The 21978-nt window shown below is 38.1% G+C and overlaps 1 protein-coding gene across 2 annotated transcripts; it reads right to left on the minus strand.

Moving 5' to 3' along the window:
• Positions 1-953: 953 nt before the first annotated feature.
• On the minus strand, positions 954-15614 carry LOC110448416 (microfibrillar-associated protein 1-like). Of its 2 annotated transcripts, none has more exons than XM_021494635.1 (12): positions 15537-15614; positions 15328-15431; positions 13560-13611; positions 13109-13282; positions 12169-12307; positions 11675-11734; positions 9346-9470; positions 8760-8868; positions 7111-7268; positions 4049-4208; positions 3586-3675; positions 954-2359 (listed from the first exon to the last, which is right to left on the minus strand). In XM_021494635.1, exons 2-12 carry the CDS (start codon positions 15392-15394, stop codon positions 2183-2185), a joined length of 1311 nt encoding a protein of 436 aa, XP_021350310.1. In that variant the 5' UTR covers positions 15395-15431; positions 15537-15614; the 3' UTR covers positions 954-2182. The 2 variants fall into 2 exon arrangements, with proteins under 2 accessions (XP_021350310.1, XP_021350309.1); XM_021494634.1 differs by lacking the exon at positions 4049-4208 and adding an exon at positions 6711-6870.
• Positions 15615-21978: the final 6364 nt, after the last annotated feature.

Genomic DNA, 21978 nt, shown 5'->3' on the forward strand with positions numbered 1-21978 from the left:
CATCATCCTAGGCCTCTTGGTTATTCAGAAGAAGTTGATTAAAGATTTTTACATATTTGACCCCTGTGACCTTGAAAATTGATGAAGGTCATTTATTTGAACAAACTTGGTAGCCCTTCATCCCAGCATGTTACTGGTCAAATACCATCATCCTAGGCCTCTTGGTTATTCAGAAGAAGTTGATTAAAGATTTTTACATATTTGACCCCTGTGACCTTGAAAATTGATGAAGGTCATTTATTTGAACAAACTTGGTAGCCCTTCATCAAAGCATGCTTCTGGCCAAATATCATCACCCTAGGCCTTTTGGTTACTGAGAAGAAGTTGTTTAAAGTAAAATGTTGACGCCGGACGGACGACGGACGACGGACGGAAGACGGACGCCACACCATGACATAAGCTCACTTGGCCCCTTCGGGCCAGGTGAGCTAAAAACTACTCGGAAAGTCTTAAGTGTTTTTTCTGCAGGCCCGAGCTGTTTCGGAGGGCTTGTAACATCCTACAAAATCTAATTTCATTTTCTGAGATTAATTGAATTGTAATGTTTATATTAAAAGTCACAGCGACGAGCTAACAATACTAAATTGTACTCACAGTTTGTCAGGACCTGTACAAATCCAGGGGAGGTCTCATATGTTCCATGTTCCAAATTTGTTCAAATATTTTTTTCAATATTTTAAAAAGTATCTTCTTAATTACTTAATCCAATCCTATTATGAAATCCATTTTTCAGCAGTCCCCTTTACAGCTACAGTATAAACACTACAGAATGGTGTAGAACAACCACACAACAAAAACAATCTGTTTTATCATCTTTTTATTTTACAATATCTCAAATGCACAGTTTCACACATACATACACACATCTACACCCATATATCAACACACCCAATCACACACACACTCATTAACCTTCACACACACACACACACACACTCATCAACCTCTGATACTTCTACATATCACACACTAACTTCTACACTCCGACTCAGCCTCCACCCCTCTTAACACAGAAACGTCTCTCACTACTGCTGCACAATCCCAGCTCATTGGCCCATGTATACAAAAGACTGAAAGCCACTGAGCAGGACTTTAAACGAGGTCACATGAATGATGATGTATGTGTAACATATAAAAATGTTACGCGAATGGTCGTAAGACATATTTGAAACCAGTTGATTAAATATAGGTTGGATTAAGGACAATGATACACTTATTCACTCCTATATAGACTAGTGCTTACATACATGGGTCCAATGATTTTTGCCTAAGTTTCATTTTATCCCTTTGATTTCCAATCTTTAATAAAGATTGTCACATGATAGTTAGGATTTAGCATTCAAAATGCCTCCCCTCACTCCGAGTTTTAAATTCTGTACTGAAATAAGTCTACAACAGGATCGGGGAACTTCAAATCTTTGCTAATTTATTTTGTTATATCCTAGAGCAATATATACAACTATCATCCTTGTCGTGAGAAAATATGATTCTTTGTTTCCTTGAGACTGATCCTGTTTCATGAGAAGATTAGGGGTGACACCTTTTACTCATTATTTTGGACAGTTGCCCAATGAAGGCAATACCACCTGGGAAACCTGAGCATGTGTAGGGTGGAAAAACAATTTATATCCCGATCATAATATCAATATACTCCAATCCTATATGCTGTTATAAAGATTAGGTATATACAGCAAAATGAGATATTTTCACCACCCGTTTAATATAGGCTTCCCGGTTTTATATTTGCCCTTAATAAAGATGTCCAACAGAGCAATAATTATTTATATAACTTTAAAAATACCTAGACATTGTGTAAATTCGTTTAGAAATAACGTTGTGCAGGGCAAAAATATCATGCCTGAAATGGCAGAATGCAGGGTGAAAATATCATGTTTCAAGTACTTTTTGTATTTTAGTCAGCAAAATAGTCTTTATATAATGCCTGACCTCACTTACTGTAAAAGCAATGTCACGCCTTGCCACATCTTCTCACTGATACTACAGCCATTGCTAGGACAGATTTATGGATATTTACGAAATAGGGTCAACAAAACATGATCATCCCTGTGGAATTGAAAATAGGAGGAGATCTTTTCCCTCCTATCGGTTGTATGTCCCTGTTGAAAAAACTGTTATTTCCACATGTAGTTTTTTTTTTTAGTCTTTGCTAAGAAAATTCATTTCATTTTCTTTTCTTATTAGATGGTCTGTCAAAGACTTGTTTCATGCCGCCGCCTTTCCCGGCCTGGAATTTGAGATTCTGTGCTGTGTCGGTCATCCATGGGGAGTCAAACTGAGTCGTGTCCTGGTCAACAAGATGGGTGTACTTAGTTCTGCCTGACCGTCCAAAATTCTTCACCTGAAATGGCCACAAACAAACATTTTTGATTTGTATTTGACAGAACACTGTACAATAATAGATTACTGAAGTGTGAGAAGTCTGATGGTTTGATGACATCCTTTTCAAATTCCTTGAATAATATATAACAAGTTTTGATAAACAATTATAATCAGTATTTAAGGAATAATTCAGTGAGGTAAGCTTTTGTTTATCTTGTCACAAACTTTTTCATGACAGTATAATTTCATACTTTATATATGAATAATTTAGGTCAAGAAATTGACAGGAGTCCATGTTTTTTGGCACTCTCAATTAATTATGAAGAAATCGCTATATGTTATATTGGCTGGTGGCAGTGAAATTCTAACATCTCAATCATTGTTATAAATGAGTAATTTATTTTAGGTTTAAACCTACTGATATCTTGTTTTGTGCAATTTCAAATTCTCCCTACACTACCCCTTGTTTACATCTCTCATTAAACCTGTTTCCTTTTATTCAAGTCCAATGTAGAACAAAAATATCTCATTAGATGTGTATATTATGATACATATAAATCTTGCATGTGATTTATTGCATACATCTGAAATCAAATCCATGGGTTTTGATATTTTGGTTGTAGCTGTATTATCACAGACTTTCCCAGGAGATCAAACTGACCACACTGGACACTGGCTTCAGGCCATATCATTATCAAATGCACAATTTTTCGTAAGGAGATATTTTCTGTATTTGATTGATTTGAAGGGTGTTAGTTGACTAGATAATCTGAAGAGCTATAGTTGTACAAAGTAAGTATTTCACAAAATATTAGACTTTTCATCTGTGATATTTTAACAGATTTTTGCATCAAATCGCCAGAAGAATTCATCATCATGAAATCAAATACGTTACACTTAACAACGTGGAACATCTATGATCCATTATAACAGTTGTTCCTTTCTTAAAATTCAATCTGTCATGAATACTTACTATGAAACTCAGTAGAACCACTGTATAAGTTGTGGCCGGATCAATGAGATTTGACTTTACAGTACACTGAAACCTTGATATAATAACTTACGATTTATTTATCACCTTTCTTACCAGCATTGTATTTCAAGGTTCTCTTCCCATTAACACAACAATTCCCATGATAAATAATATAAATCTCTTTAATATATCTCTAAACCTCTTAACAATGCCAAGATAAAACGGTGACAGAATAATGAGATTTTACAGCATTTAAATGCCGAGTGACAGACCTGCATGACTTTGGGGAGAATGGTTTTGTCGAAGTGGTCCTCCAGTGTCGGCGCCGAGAAATCTCTCTTATACACATCATCGTCCTGACTCTGAAACAAACAAAAATAGCAATGTGTGGTGAACTAGATTGACTTGGACATTTTTATCAATCAGACTTTCAGTTGGGTCCACTCTATATTATCTGGACATACTATGGAAACAGTTCATCAAAAAAAAACTTGTATGGTAGTATGGTAGTTAGGCTTACCAAGAAGAAGGCCCCTCTGTGGTAGTATGGTAGTTAGACTTATCAAGAAGAAGGCCCCTCTGTGTTAGTATGGTAGTGAGACTTACCAAGAAGAAGGCTCTTCTGTGTTAGTATGGTAGTTAGACTTACAAAGAAGAAGGCCCCTCTGTGGTAATATGGTATTTAGACTTACCAAGAAGAAGGTCCCTCGGTGGTAGTATGGTAGTTAGACATAACAAGAAGAAGGCTCCTCTGTGGGAGTATTTCTGGAGGTACTTGTTTTTCCCCTTAGGAGCTTTGTTTGTGACAATCTTGCCGTTTTGTTTGATCTCGTTGCGACGTTCTTCACCAGTCATGTTCCGCAGTCGCTCAACTTCCAGTTTCTCCTTCTCTGCCCTTTAAACAGAAAAACATTTAAGCTTGACTTATGCTTCACCAAATCAAATTCTGTAATTGTAATTTCATTGTTAAAAGAGATTTTCGCATAAACAATAAGTAGTTTACACATTTTTTTTCTTCGCTAATCTAATGAAATACCTCAATATTTGAATACTGGCCCCCTGCTTGGAAGGCTGGGGTGTTAACAACTTGCCCAAACCCACACATATATGCATTAATCTGAGTTTGAAAACTCACGCTTCTCGCTCTTCTTTGTCACGCTTGTAGTATGGTAGTTAGCCTTACCAAGAAGAAGGCCCCTCGGTGGTAGTATGGTAGTTAGACTTATCAAGAAGAAGGCCCCTCTGTGGTAGTATGGTATTTAGACTTACCAAGAAGAAGGTCCCTCGGTGGTAGTATGGTAGTTAGACTTTCCAAGAAGAAGGCCCCTCTGTAGTAATATGGTAGTTAGACATACCAAGAAGAAGGCCCCTCTATGGTAGTATGGTAGTTAGACTTCCCAAGAAGAAGGCCCCTCTGTAGTAATATGGTAGTTAGACATACCAAGAAGAAGGCTCCTCTGTGGGAGTATTTCTGGAGGTACTTGTATTTCCGTATGCTAGTTAGACTTACCAAGAAAAAGGCCGCTCTGTGGCAGTATGGTAGTTAGACTTACCACGAAGAAGGCCCCTCTGTGTTAGTTTGGTAGGTAGACTTACCAAGAAGAAGGCCCCTCGGTGGTAGTATGGTAGTTAGACATACCAAGAAGAAGGCTCCTCTGTGGGAGTATTTCTGGAGGTACTTGTTTTTCCCCTTAGGAGCTTTGTTTGTTGGTAGTATGGTAGTTAGACTTCCCAAGAAGAAGGCCCCTCTGTAGTAATATGGTAGTTAGACATACCAAGAAGAAGGCCCCTCTGTAGTAATATGGTAGTTAGACATACCAAGAAGAAGGCTCCTCTGCGGTAGTATGGTAGTTAGACATAACAAGAAGAAGGCTCCTCTGTGGTAGGATGGGAGTTAGACTTACCAAGAAGAAGTCCCCTCTGTGGTAGTATGGTATTTAGACTTACCAAGAAGAAGGACCCTCTGTGGTAGTATGGTAGGTAGACTTACCAAGAAGAAGGCACCTCTGTGGTAGTATGGTAGTGAGACTTACCAAGAAGAAGGCCCCTCTATGGTAGTATGGTAGTTAGACTTTCCAAGAAGAAGGCCCCTCTGTGTTAGTTTGGTAGGTAGACTTACCAAGAAGAAGGCCCCTCTGTAGTAATATGGTAGTTAGACATACCAAGAAGAAGGCCCCTCTATGGTAGTATGGTAGTTAGACTTCCCAAGAAGAAGGCCCCTCTGTGGGAGTATGGTAGTTAGACTTACCACGAAGAAGGCCCCTCTGTGTTAGTTTGGTAGGTAGACTTACCAAGAAGAAGGCCGCTCTGTGGTAGTATGGTAGTTAGACATAACAAGAAGAAGGCTCCTCTGTGGTAGGATGGGAGTTAGACTTACCAAGAAGAAGTCCCCTCTGTGGTAGTATGGTATTTAGACTTACCAAGAAGAAGGCTCTTCTGTGGTAGTATGGTAGTTAGACTTCCCAAGAAGAAGGCCCCTCTGTGTTAGTTTGGTAGGTAGACTTACCAAGAAGAAGGCACCTCTGTGGTAGTATGGTAGTCAGACTTACCAAGAAGAAGGCCCCTCGGTGGTAGTATGGTAGTTAGACATACCAAGAAGAAGGCCCCTCTGTAGTAATATGGTAGTTAGACATACCAAGAAGAAGGCCCCTCTATGGTAGTATGGTAGTTAGACTTCCCAAGAAGAAGGCCCCTCTGTAGTAATATGGTAGTTAGACATACCAAGAAGAAGGCTCCTCTGCGGTAGTATGGTAGTTAGACATACCAAGAAGAAGGCTCCTCTGCGGTAGTATGGTAGTTAGACATACCAAGAAGAAGGCTCCTCTGCGGTAGTATGGTAGTTAGACATAACAAGAAGAAGGCTCCTCTGTGGGAGTATTTCTGGAGGTACTTGTATTTCCCCTTAGGAGCTTTGGTTGTGACAATCTTGCCGTTTTGTTTGATCTCGTTGCGACGTTCTTCACCAGTCATGTTCCGCAGTCGCTCAACTTCCAGCTTCTCCTTCTCTGCCCTTTAAACAGAAATACATTTAAGCTTGACTTATGCTTCACCAAATCAAATTCTGTAATTGTAATTTCATTGTTAAAAGAGATTTTCGCATAAACAATAAGTAGTTTACACATTTTTTTTCTTAGCTAATCTAATGAAAGGCCCCTCTGTGGTAGTATAGTAGTTAGACTTACCAAGAAGTAAGCCCCTCTATGGTAGTATGGTAGTTAGACTTTCCAAGAAGAAGGCCCCTCTGTGGTAGTATGGGAGTTAGACTTACCAAGAAGAAAGCCCCTCTGTGGTAGTATGCTAGTTAGACTTACCAAGAAGTAAGCCCCTCTATGGTAGTATGGTAGTTAGACTTCCCAAGAAGAAGGCCCCTCTGTGGTAGCATGGTAGTTAGACTTACCAAGAAGAAGGCTCCTCTGTGGTAGTATTTCTGGAGGTACTTGTATTTCCCCTTAGGAGCTTTGTTTGTGACAATCTTGCCGTTTTGTTTGATCTCGTTGCGACGTTCTTCCTCAGTCATGTTCCGCAGTCGCTCAACTTCCAGCTTCTCCTTCTCTGCCCTTTAAACAGAAAAACATTTAAGCTTGACTTATGCTTCCCAAAATCAAATTCTGTAATTGTAATTTCATTGTTAAAAGAGATTTTCGCATAAACAATAAGTAGTTTACACATTTTTTTTCTTAGCTAATCTAATGAAATAACTCAATATTTGAATACTGGCCCCCTGCTTGGAAGGCTGGGGTGTTAACAACTTGACCAAATCCACACATATATGCATTAATCTGAGTTTGAAAACTCACGCTTCTCGCTCTTCTTTGTCACGCTTCAGCCTCCGTAATTCTCTCACTTTCCAGGCCTCGTACTGCTCTTCATCATCGTCACCAGAGTCAAGTGCATCACAGGCGTCGACCGTGCCCTTGTCCTCCTCCATTTCACGACGATTGTCATCCGCAATCATCTTAATGGACAAACACAAATCATTGTCACTGGGGTGTCATGGCATAACAGTGTTTTAGCATGTGTCTCTGCCTAAGTGGTCCTACTGATAAGCTCCTATAAGCTACTATAAACACATTCGGAACACCTCAGCCGATTCACTTTGGTCATCTTTGATGAAAGGTACTGTAATCAGGGCAGGTGTTCCGATTGACTTTAAACATATACTTGCTTTTATTTGCTGATAGTTACAAAATGTTTACCATTATATTTTGGTCCTGGTTTCTGGAGAAAGAAATCTTTGGACAAAATTTTCCTTTTTTCAATAAAAAAACATGCATTTTATTTAACTCATGTTAAAGGGACAATTTAGTGAAGTAAGTTTTTTATATAAACTTGTCACAAAATTCTTCATGATTATATAGTTTGATACTCCTTATGAACAATACATTTCGAGAAATAGGCAAGAGACAATGTTTTCTTGGTGTTTTCAATCAGTAATGAAGAAATCCTTAACTGTACAGCCGTACGTTTTAGCTGCAGCTGTCTGTGAATTTGTAGCTAACAAAAATGTCTTTCCAGCCAAGGAGAGAATTAGGTAACTTCTCGCTTTATTTACCTAGCCTCTCTGAAATACAAGTACCTACATTTATTCTGAATCAAAATCATCTTCCAACAGCATCTCAAACATCGTTATAAATGAGTGATCTGTTTTTCATTTAAACCAATTGATAACATACTTTCTGTGATTTGAAATCTCGCTGCAGCACCTTCTCAGTGCGTGCATGCTCTAATTGAACCTGTTTGTTTTTATTCAAATCCAAATGTGAACAGAAATATGCGATTAGAGGAATATATTATGATACTTATAATTCTTACTTGCGATATACTGTGTTAATTCATGTTTGTACGTGTGAACCAACATTCAGAACTAACACTGTGTGAACAGAGTAGTGCTGTACAGGTTATCTTCTCACTGCACTTTTTTGGGCGTAGCCATTTTTATAACGGCATTCCCCAAAAATGAAACTGATCACACTGGACGTTGGCTTCAGGTCATGTCATTATCAACTACGTAGACTTTCGTTAGGAGATACATATTTTGAGTATCGGCTCTATTTTCAGGTTGTCATTTGACTAAATAGACCCTTTAAAAGTGGAATAATTATCACTGTATAGCACGAAATGCATCCGAGTAATGTCAGGAATAGGCACAATAACATTTTGAGGATTTTTTCATTTTGGTGACATGGTAAGGTGAATTCTATAATAACACACTTTATGTTTAAGTTATAATTTTTCTTTCCATGATCAAATTCCTTTCTGATGACCATTCTTTTTTAAATGGAAGTAGTGAAATTAGTTTTTATTAGATGCTGAAATGATTGTTTCGCATTAATCTTTTTTTTCCTGGAAATGTATTCAATACAATGGTGGTGTTTAAAGTTTGTAGGCATCATTATAATTTTCCTACAAATCAGGACTAATGGTCAAGTCTGTCTTGTTTCTTCACCTTGAGAGCCTGTTTACGCCGTTCTTCTACTAGACGTTTGGTTTCTGTCTCCATATCCTTCTTCTTGGCTTCCTCTTTTTCCTTCTCTAGAGTTGTGATACGGTCTTTTCTGTAAAAATAAACAAATTAATTATGTCTCTTCATGAAATGATTTTATTTATCTTTCCTTTCCATGATCTTTTTTCTGTACACCTAAACCTAATGTATTGTTAATTTTGAAATCACATCACTAAATTCTGGCAGTATATCATTACACCCTTATCTCAGGAAAGTGGTTTCAGTCTGAGATTGTGACCTATTTATAGATAAAGACTGGTTTCAGTCTGGGATTGTGACCTACTTAAAGATAAAGACTGGTCTTAGTCTGGGATTGTGACCTACTTAAAGATAAAGACTGGTTTCACTCTGGGATTGTGACCTACTTAAAGATAAAGACTGGTTTCAGTCTGGGATTGTGACCTACTTAAAGATAAAGACTGGTTTCAGTCTTGGATGGTGACCTACTTAAAGATAAAGACTGGTTTCAGTCTGGGATTGTGACCTACTTAAAGATAAAGACTGGTTTCAGTCTGGAACTGTGACCTACTTAAAGATAAAGACTGGTTTCAGTCTGGGACCTGTCTCCTCTTCTGAGTCTGTGTATTCTTCCTCCTCTGACGATTCCTCTTCACTATCTCCATCCATTTTCTCATCCTCCACATCCATCACCTCCTGCAAATCAACAAAAGCAATTATTAGCAAGTTACATTGTATTACTTTTGTCAAGCAAGGTTAAACATTGAATATTTTCAACAAGAGGCCCAAGAGGGCCTGTATCGCTCACCTGAATATTTAAGCAGTCATAGCAAAATATTCTCATTAAATATTATATTGCACTAAAAATATTTCCCTCGCAAACTTTGTTGGCTCCATCTGTTGAAACTACCAGCAAAATATTATTATAAGATTCTATGCTTTTAGATTCTTCTTCAGAAGTTGCTTGACATATTTTTCCCTGTGATCTTGTAAGTAGGTCAATGTCATTTTCCTTCTCAAATTGGTTAGCTCTATTCCAAAAAGCTACCAGCCAAATCTTATGAATCCATTCCTTTTAGTTCTCAAGAACAAATCCATTAAAATGTTGTTGACCTCTGTGACCTCTAAAGTAGGTTGAGGTCATTTTCATTTGCAAACTTTGGTGAGCTCTATCCCGGGAAGTCACCAGCCAAATATTATAATTTTATGCCTTTTAATTCTTCAGAAGAAGCTGTTTGAACTGTTTGACATATTTGAACGCTGTGACCTTGAAAGTAGGTCAAGGTCATTTTCATTCGCAAACTTTGTTTGGCTCTTTCCCAGGAAGCCACCTGCCAAATATTAAGATTTTATAACTACCAGTTCTTCAGAAGAAGTCGTTTAAAGTGTTTGACATATCTGCCTCATGTGACCTTAAAAGAAGGTCAAGGTCATTTTCATTCTCAAACTTTGTTCGGCTCTTTCCTAGGAAGCTACAAGCCAAATATAGAGATTATATACCTTTCAGTTCTTCAGAAGAAGTCGTTTGAAGTGTCTGACACATTTGACTCCTGTGACCTTGAAAGAAGGTCAAGGTCATTTTCATTCTCAAACTTTGTCGGGCTCTATCCAAGGAAGCCATCAATCAAAAATAAAGATTCTATACCTTTCAGTTCTTCAGAAGAAGTCATTTGAAGCTTTTGACATATATGACCCCTGTGACCTTGAAAGTAGGTCAAACTAGTTTTCATTCTCAAACTTTGTTGGGCTCTATCCCAGGAAGCCACCAGCCAAATATAAAGATTATATACCTTTCAGTTCTTCAGAAGAAGTCGTTTGAAGTGTTTGACACATTTGACCCCTGTGACCTTGAAAGAAGGTCAAGGTAATTTTCATTCTCAAACTTTGTTGGGCTCCATCCAAGGAAGCCATCAGCCAAATATGAAGATTCTATACCTTTTAATTCTTCAGAAGAAGTCGTTTGAAGTTTTTGACATATTTGACCCCTGTGACCTTGAAAGTAGGTCAAACTAATTTTCATTCTCAAACTTTGTTGGTCTCTATCCCAGGAAGCCACCAGCCAAATATAAAGATTCTATACCTTTCAGTTCTTCAGAAGAAGTCGTTTGAAGTGTTTGACACATTTGACCCCTGTGACCTTGAAAGTAGGTCAAGGTCATTTTCATTCTCAAACTTTGTTGGGCTCTATCCCAGGAAGCCATCAGCCAAATATGAAGATTCTATACCTTTTAGTTCTTTAGAAGAAGTCGTTTGAAGTTTTTGACATATTTGACCCCTGTGACCTTGAAAACAGGTCAAGGTCATTTTCGTTCTCAAACTTTGTAGGGCTCCTACCAACGAAGCTTTCAGCCAAATATCATGACTCCAGGCCTGTCCGTTCTTCAGAAGAAGTTGTTTAAAGGAAAAGTTGACGGACGAGGACGGACGGACGATGGACGCCGCGCCACGGCATAAGCTCACTTGGCACTTCGTGCCAGGTGAGCTAAATATGGAAAAACATATTGGTTTTGGCTTCAACCTGTTTCACTTTACACAACATGTACAAATGAACATTTAAATTTATCTCTGAAAAGGATTAATCTGTAAGAAATGAGAAGATGGATAGAAGATATAAAGCCTAAAATTTTACACATAACTTGTAGTTTTTTGGCAGGACCTGGGGAAAATTGGTGACTCCAATCCATTTTACTAAGATATGTTTAATGCATACATTAGGGAGTAATTCTTTAATGCAAAGAATTCCATGTGCTGAGACCTGTGCAGGTTCTGGGAAAGATTAGACGTGTATTCGTAAATATATAGCGTATAAAAGCACTGTTATCAATCAATGACATATATAGGGCTGACAGGATCAGATACACTGACATAGCAACAGAATGTACAAGTAATTTATTTCTTACCTCTTCCTCCTGTCTCTGTAGTGCCCTCTGTCTCAGCAGTATCCTTCGCCGTTCAATCTCCTGAAAACATTAAAATATAGAAAACATCAACATGGCTTTCTTACAGACTTGGACAAAATCTTAATCTATTGTGATATACTTACTTAAATCATACATGTTTTATTATGTAGTGATCAGTACCACGGTAAGTCACTAATTGTTTCCATGATAATTTACTTGAAATGTTGTTTGTGAAATAACTTTATCATCGTAAATCAGCACAAAGTCTGATTAGTGTTTAAATTCATGTATAATATAATGCTTCTCTTTATATCCAGCCATAAAGGAAACAAAAGAGGGAGTGCATCACTGAAGGTATGTTTTTGCTTCAATCATTTCAATAACAAAATTGTTATGTTTTGTAAAAAGTTTGACTTTTTGTATTTTGTTATGTTGAACAGAGAGGTAAATCTGAGTCTTGTCAAACAGATAGGTAAAAAATATTTAACACAGACCTCTTCATCTAATTCTTCCTCCTCCTCTTCACTGCTTTCTTCTTCTTCCTCGCCTCGCCTCCTCCTTCCCTCAGCCTCCGAATCTGACCCCTCCTGTATGAGCTCTGGTTCCTCCACTTCCCGTCGATGTCTGGCAACTCTGTAACAGCAAATTCAACATAGTACAGATTCTGACTACAATTTAATCAGTGAAAAGAAGTTTGAAAATATGTTTTTTGTGATTGTATTGGTTGTTTGAGGCATGTAATTTATGTTCATCTTGTGCATAAAGAATAGATCTTTCGATCCATGTGCGACATGTGTGTGAAAGTGACGATTTGTTTCTAAAATATCAGTTTGAAGAGCGACCCAGGTGTGGGTCGCTTATTTCCAACATATTATAGAGGGCTGGAGTCCTGACGTTAATTGACGACAGACCGATATAAAAAAAGTCGATAAAACAACAGAATAATTCGGACTAGCTCACCAGGTGAGCTAGAAAACAATACATTTTGATACTTATAGCACTCTACTTTGGCAGTTGGGAATACGTACCTGAATTTTGTTAGAGATGTGTTAAAGCATCATTGATTATTCACAAATTGGATTCAAAATAATGAACAAATATATGAGTAATAAAACTGTTTTTGGAAGATCTGTCACAAATATAGTATATCTGAAAAAGTCCTGAAAGAGTAAATACATAGTCACTGCAAAATTTCTACTGAGGTGAAATGCTGCTTGTGAAAAGACATATACAAGGGTTTTTTTCTATCAAAAAATATTTTGCAACAGAAAATATTATTCAAATAATAGACATCAATCTGAACTATGATTTCTGTTTCAAAACAGGAGAGTCAGGAGATGGCACAGAATTTCACATTTGTATAAAGTTATTTTAAATTTTTTGAATGTGTCTCAACACTTGTGTTCAGTCCCGATATATAGCCCTTTAACCCACCTGTCATCCTCATCTTTTTCAATGTCACGTCCCTGTAATCGTTGGAGACGTCGGTCATATACAGTGTCTGCTCCTTCATCTTTTTCATCTACAGTTGGTGCTTCCTTTTCTGTCTTCACAGGTACAAACTCATCTTCACTTTCTTCGCTGCTGCTGTCGGGAGCATAGTCAGGTCTGAAACACAACACAGATTTACCATAAAAAATGTTGAATTTGTGAAAAGAAAATAAGAGCGTTTTCACATGAAAATAAAGTCCCATTACTTGACAAACAGCAAGTTAAAAATGTAATAGAAACCAATAGAAAACCTCCAAAATGATGAAGTAAAATCTTGTTGCCTGGTTGTTAAGAATGTAATCAATGTTGGTCGTTAAGAAAGATATTGAAATAATACTATCCATAAATTCAGTCCTTAAATAACCTAGAAATGAGAAACAGGTCCATCACTCACCTTTTACCAGTTACATAACGACTGACTTTCACTTTCTGCATAGTAAGATCACCTACAAATAGAAAACACTGACATCATCATATTCTGACAAGAGGCTCAAGGGCCTTGAATCACTCATCCGTCTTTTTGGAAATCAAGTTGAGATGTATGCAATACTTTAGGAAGAGGGTTTCCAGGATGGCACACCACTTTATTTTATATTTCATGTGGGCTAAGCATGGTACCACTTCAATTTTATAGTTAAAACCTAGCAAGAAGTTTGGGATGAGATATCCCTGAAAGTGAACCATCCAGTTCTACCCCTTTTATCCAGCCCTCAGAGACTTGGTCCCTTAAACTGTATAGCTTTGGATCCCCATGAGCTCAGCATGCTTCCAAAATTTGATAAAAATAATAATTACTCTGTAGTTTTGGAAATGTCATTTAAAACAGATCAGCCATTTTGACCCATTTTGCCCAGCCCCCAAGTTCTCGGGAATGTCAGACTATTTATCTGTGTAACTTTTGACTCTCATGGGCTAAGCATGTTTTAACGTTTCAATTTGGTTGATATCTGTACAGTAGTTTGACAGAAGATATAACATTTGAAGAAAAAACACCCATTTGACCCATTTTACTCCACTCTTCAAACGGAAGGACTAAGATAGTAAGTTTGTCAGCTGGATTATTTGCATGACTTTTTATTCCTATGGCATAAGGATGTTACCACTACAATATGGTTGAAATCTGCCCTCTAGTTTCAGAGAGGAGATGTTTAAATCAAAACTTGATTGAAGCGCGGTAGTCTAGTGGTAGCCGGGCTCGTGACGGAAGGGTTGTGGGTTCGAGTCACAGCATGGCACTGTGTTGTATCTATGAGCAAGATACTTTATCCTGCTTGTTCCAGTCTACTCAGCTGTAAATGAGTATGTGGTTGGGCAGTGTTAGAATTGTAGAATGCTATAAACTGTAAGCGCTGAAATGGGAGTACCGGCTGTATGCTCCCCAAGGAGTTGAGAAAGGTATTAGCTGGTTGCAAAGGCCCTATAACCAAAGATAATAATTTGTGAACCGCTTTGAGACAACCTACAAACTAGGTTGTGATAAAGCGGTTCAAAGTTTTTCACAGTCATCTTGCCACATTTTTGTGTATTAATGAGGTTAACGTCAGCGTCGTGCCGAAACATTCAGTGTTGGTTGGTTTAGCGGAAAAATGGCTGCGCTTCCAGCCAATCACACCATGGGTCTCGGCACGTGGCAGATATCAAACTCATTAATATACAAAAATGTGGCACAATGACTGCGAAAAACTTTGAAACTCTGAAATGGTGTGTTTTTGGAGGAAACAGAGATCATGTCTGCGGAAGGAGAATACATTGTACGTGCATATAGGAGGTTTTTAAACGTAAAAAGTATCCATCTTTCAAACGGTACTAAGCATTTTCCTGTAAATCAACAAGAAATGTTGTTTTTGATGCAAGAATGTTAAATGGGGTCAACTTTTCGACATCTAAAGCTTTCCGCCCTTCTCGATCATTGTTTTTTTCTCCCCTGAAAGTCGATCTAAACCACCTAAAATGTGTAAAATTACTCTGAACACCTTAGTTTAGGTCCAAATATAGCTGTAACAAATTCTCAGGTCCCTGTGTTAACGATGTCGGACCATATTTTGCTAACTTGACAAGGAGATGGCCCAGAACTGATTTTCTAATGTCGCCTTTCGTAATTCTTACATAAATCAACAGACAGACAGCAACTTGTATCATAAATCACAAATAGAAAGTAATACCCTTCTCGTTTTTCATCGGGATAGCACCCGCCGTCGACTGGATCGGCGCATTTGTAGGAGCCGACATCTTGGTATTCGATCACTCTCCGATATTGGTATGCGTTCTGAAATGAAAAAGAGGAATGCTAGACACTACAGCGCAGGTCTTCAGTTCAAATGTGACGACATTTTCTATTAAACTGAATATATTGTTGATCAACAACACGTACCAAACCACCATGCAAACAGCCAAGAAATCGACGTTGATTTTTTTTATTCAAAGCGTCTTCCAGACGTTACCAAAATCGTCATTCATGCGTTAGTTTCGTACAATCTGGGGATAATGAATAATTCCGTAATAAAATAGTACTATGATAATTGTACGAATTGTTCACACATAGGTATACATTGACTTGATAATTAGATATCAATAATATACATGTGACCTGAGTGTAAATAAACAATCTTAAAATCTATGCGTGTACGATACAATATTGCTTTGCGTATTTCACAGGGACCTGAGCATTCATTATTACAGCTATATTTGGACCTAAACTATAAGGTGTTCAGAGTAGTTTTACATGTTTTAGGGGTTTAGGTCGACTTTCGGTAAAAATGACATCCTCAATGATTATATCTACGAGTATTTTTTACCGACAGTCGATGTTAACCCCTAAAACATGTAAAATTATTCTGTAACAAATTATCAGGTCCCTGTGACGTGTTGATCTGATGCCGACTTTAGATCATAATATAAAATATTCTTAATTGAAAAAAACGTTATTTGTCCGGACTAACAGACGTAAATATCTTGATTTATCACCCACGTAATTTACAGTGATTTATAAGGAGCCTTAATTGATTGTTTGTTAAATCGTAATTACAGATTATATAACGAGTGGCATTTAGATGTTATTCTGTAATTAATTAAGTGAATAAATTAACGACGAACTTTTATCAAATTAATGACTATCCAAGGTGGTATACCAATATTTTGAAGATCAATATATCTAAAAGTGCACGGAAAATTCACTGTCATGTGACAGAGGTGAGCTTCTAAATTACGTTACTCATTTTGATTTACCAAATATACCACAGCGATAATACACAGAGACAAAATACACCACAGCGTCAATACACAGAAACACAATACACCACAGCGTCAATACACAAAGACACAATATACCACAGCGTCCATAACGCAGACACAATATACCCCAGCGTCAATATACCACAGCGTCAATACACAGAGACACAGTATACCACAGCGTCAAAACACAGACACACAATATATCACAGCGTCAATACACATATACACAAGATTTCACAGCGTCAATACACGTAGACATAATATACCACAACGTCAATACACGCAGACACAATATACCACAGCGTCCATACAAAGAGACACAATATACCACAGTGTCAATACACGCAGACACAATATACCACAGCGTCAATACACAGAGACACAATATACCACAGCGTCAATACACATAAACACAATATACCACAGCGTCAATACACAGAGACACAATATACCACAGCGTCAAAACACAGACACACAATATATCACAGCGTCAATACACATAGACACAATATTTCACAGCGTCAATACACGTAGACATAATATACCACAACGTCAATACACGCAGACACAATATACCACAACGTCAATACACATAGACACAATATACCACAGCGTCAATACACAGAGCAACAATATACCACAACGTCAAAACACAGACACACAATATATCACAGCGTCAATACATGGAGACACAATACACCACAATGCAATACACATAGACACAATATACCACAGCGTCCATAACGCAGACAGACACACAATATATCACAGCGTCAATACATGGAGACCCAATACACCACAATGCAATACACATAGACACAACATACCACAGCGTCCATAACGCAGACACAACATACCACAGCGTCAATACACGCAGACACAATAGACCACAGCGTCAATACACGCAGACACAATATCCCACAGCGTCCATAACGCAGACACAATATCCCACAGCGTCAATACACGCAGACACAATAGACCACAGCGTCAATACACGCAGACACAATAGACCACAGCGTCAATACACGCAGACACAATAGACCACAGCGTCAATACACGCAGACACAATAGACCACAGCGTCAATACACGCAGACACAATAGACCACAGCGTCAATACACGCAGACACAATAGACCACAGCGTCAATACACGCAGACACAATAGACCACAGCGTCAATACACGCAGACACAATAGACCACAGCGTCAATACACGCAGACACAATATACCACAGCGTCAAAACACAGACACACAATATATCACAGCGTCAATACACATAGACACAATATTTCACAGCGTCAATACACGTAGACATAATATACCACAACGTCAATACACGCAGACACAATATACCACAACGTCAATACACATAGACACAATATACCACAGCCTCAATACACAAAGACACAATATACCACAGAGTCAATACACGCAGACACAATATACCACAGCAACGTCAATACACGCAGACACAATATACCACAACGTCAATACACAGAGACACAATATACCACGGCGTCAATACACAAAGACACAATATACCAAAGCCTCAATACACAAAGACACAATATACCACAGAGTCAATACACGCAGACACAATATACCACAACGTCAATACACAGAGACACAATATACCACGGCGTCAATACACAAAGACACAATATACCACAGCCTCAATACACAAAGACACAATATACCGCAGCGTCAATACACGGAGACACAATATACCACATCGTCAATACACGCAGACACAATATACCACATCGTCAATACACATAGACACAATATACCACAGAGTCAATACACGCAGACACAATATACCACAACGTCAATACACAGAGACACAATATACCACGGCGTCAATACACAAAGACACAATATACCAAAGCGTAAATACACAGAGACACAATATACAACAGCGTCAATACACAGAGACACAATATACCACATCGTCAATACACATAGACACAATATACCACAGAGTCAATACACAAAGACACAATATACAACAGCGTCAATACACAAAGACACAATATACCAAAGCCTCAATACACAAAGACACAATATACCACAGAGTCAATACACGCAGACACAATATACCACAGCATCCATACAAAGAGACACAATATACCACAGTGTCAATACACGCAGACACAATATACCACAGCATCCATACAAAGAGACACAATATACCACAGCGTCCATAACGCAGACACAATATACCACAGCGTCCATACAAATAGACACAATATACCACAGCGTCCATACAAAGAGACACAATATACCCCAGCGTCCATACACGCAGACACAATATCCCACAGCGTCCATAACGCAAACACAATATAGCACAGCGTCAATACACGTAGACACAATATACCACAGCATCCATACAAAGAGACACAACATACCACAGCGTCCATACAAAAAGACACAATATACCCCAGCCTCAATACACAAAGACATAATATCCCACAGCCTCAATACACAAAGACACAATAATATACCACAGCGTCAATACACACAGACACAATATACCACAGCCTAAATACAAAAAGACACAATATACCCCAGCCTCAATACACAAAGACACAAGATACCACAGCCTCAATACACGCAGACACAATACAGAGACAAAATACACCACAGCGTCAATACACATAAACACAATATACCACAGCGTCGATACACAGAGCAACAATATACCTCAGCGTCAATACACAGAGCAAAAATATACCACAGCGTCAATGCACGCAGACACAATATACCATATACCACAGCGTCAATAACGCAGACACAATACACCACAGCGTCAATACACACAGCAACAATATGCCACAACGTCAAAACACAGACACACAATATATCACAGCGTCAATACACAGAGCGACAATATACCGCAGCGTCAATACACAAAGAAACAATATACCACAACTTCAATACACAAAGACACAATAGACCACAGCGTCAATACACAAAGAAACAATATACCACAACTTCAATACACAAAGACACAAGATACCACAGCCTCAATACACAAAGACACAAGATACCACAGCCTCAATACACGCAGACACAATCTACCACAGCGTCCATACAAAAAGACACAATATACCACAGACTCAATACACAAAGACACAAGATACCACAGCCTCAATACACGCAGACACAAATATACCACAGCGTCAATGCACGCAGACACAATATACCCCAGCGTCCATAACGCAGACAGAATACAACACGGCGTCAATACACGCAGACACAGTATACCACAGCGTCCATAAAGCAGACACAATATACCACAGCTGCCATACAAATAGACACAATATACATAGACGCAATATACCACAGCGTCCATCCACGCAGACACAATATACCAAAGAGTCAATACACAGAGCAACAATATATCACAGCGTCAATACACATAGACACAATATACCACAGCGGCAATACACGCAGACACAATCTACCACAGCGTCCATACAAAAAGACACAATATACCACAGACTCAATACACAAAGACACAATATACCACAGCGTCAATACACGGAGACACAATATACCACAACTTCAAGACAGAAGAAAGCTCTCCACGAGGGCTTCATCTTCATGCTCAAGCTTACTAGCATCTTCCTATATTGGGGTTGTCATAGAGGAATCTGTAACCCGAGAGATGATGTTTTATTGGTTATCCAACCCGAGGCTCTGCCGATGGTACGACAGCCAAATAATCACTCCGAAGGGTTGGGGATTTCGAGATTGGTATGTTACAACTAAGGAATGGAATTTCATATGTTACCACTGAGAAGGAAGACTGGTTTTGTTACATGTATTACTGAGGAGGTGACACTCTATACCGGAAGATATTTCCGCTGGGGTGATGTTTTCGCAATATCGCGGGTAAATAACGTGATCGCGAAAAATATGATCCGCAGAATAACATGACAAGCGTAAACATAAGCCGCGATAATAAACTTCATAACCGTGATGCCGTTATGAAATAGCGCTCATGTGGTTGTGACGATTCATATACATATAGAGTTATAATGTTTGAAAATAGGTTATATCACAAATCTTATAGTTTTGTTGATGCTTTGCTGAACAAAATACAATTGACTATTTCACATTTTATATTCGACACTTGAAGCTTAAAATTTAGTTCCTTTACATCTCGAGATTGCGAAAATATAATCCGTGTAAATAAAGTTCGTAATTTTGGGTCAAAATCGCGAAAATTTAAGCCGTAAATAACACGTTATACAGTATTTCTGAGGAGAGAAGGCTGGTATGTTACTACTGTTTGGTGCTACTGATATGAAGCTTCAGAAGAGGATGAGTTTGTTGAGAATAACAGTAGTTCTCATAATACTTTGTTGTAATTTAAGGACAATACATCACTATTAAATCTGAATGTTAAATAAAAAGACCAAACAATCATTACCTCCTTCTTAAAAACCCATTTGATTCGTCTTCTTGTTCATTATGCGAATACATCATCTCCAAAAAGCCGTTTGGAACATTCTCGCGAGAATAAACAGACACGACAAGGAAGTGTTTAACAGTATTTACCAAAATCACATGACGTAATTCGGACAGGTAACACAGTTAAAATTAAATACACATTACGAACAAGTGACCTATCATGTTTCAAGGAAAACATGGAACGCGCGTTGGCATATTATAGCCTTTTAAGTACAAATAAAAGTTTCACGTATTATTAGTTACAAAATTGCCTTAAACTGACTCATTCTCCAGAGAAAGGTGGTATAGAGTCGTGAGAAACACTTCAAGCTTGAGGAACTTCCGTGTCGGCTCACTGCTGAATTTGTAAAGGAGGAAAAAAGGTTAAATCGCCTTATAGATTTTGTGTGGGATAAAAGTGAGTAAGGATTTCACATCTTTAAATATTTGTTATAAATACTTTCGATACTTGATGTTTCACTTCTATCGACAAAGCGATGATAAAGCGGTATTATTTTAGGATTCGACATGCGTTTTGAATAAGTCAGTCTAATGAATCTCTCTACCCTGTAAAGGTGCTAATTAATTCGGGCGTTTCTTGATCTTGTAAAACTTACAAAACTTAAAAACGTGACTTGTGCGACTTTGGAACAGACATACATACGGAACACTTAAGCACTCCGAAGAACCTGGATGTGTTTGTTATACAAGTCTGATCAAAACCTTCTACTGACTAGGATAATAACAATAACCAATTCTAAACCACTCAACGCATTGAAAAACCCATCAACTCACGGTAAACCATTCAATTCACTGTAAAACTCATCAACTCACGGTAAAACCATTCAATTCACTGTAAAACCCATCAACTCACGGTAAACCATTCAATTCACTGAAAAACTCATCAACTCACAGTAAACCATTCAATTCACTGTAAAACTCATCAACTCACGGTAAACCATTCAATTCACTGAAAAACCCAACAACTCACGGTAAACCATTCAATTCACTGTCAAACCCCTCAACTCACCGAAAACCACTAAAATTGCTATATGAGTAACATTTTTATATGCATCTATTGTGTAAATTTAGCATACACGTTTTGTTCAAATTATATATACCACT

The sequence above is a fragment of the Mizuhopecten yessoensis genome, unplaced genomic scaffold (assembly GCF_002113885.1).
Source record: "Mizuhopecten yessoensis strain PY_sf001 unplaced genomic scaffold, ASM211388v2 scaffold4033, whole genome shotgun sequence".
NCBI classification, from domain to species: Eukaryota; Metazoa; Mollusca; class Bivalvia; order Pectinida; family Pectinidae; genus Mizuhopecten; species Mizuhopecten yessoensis.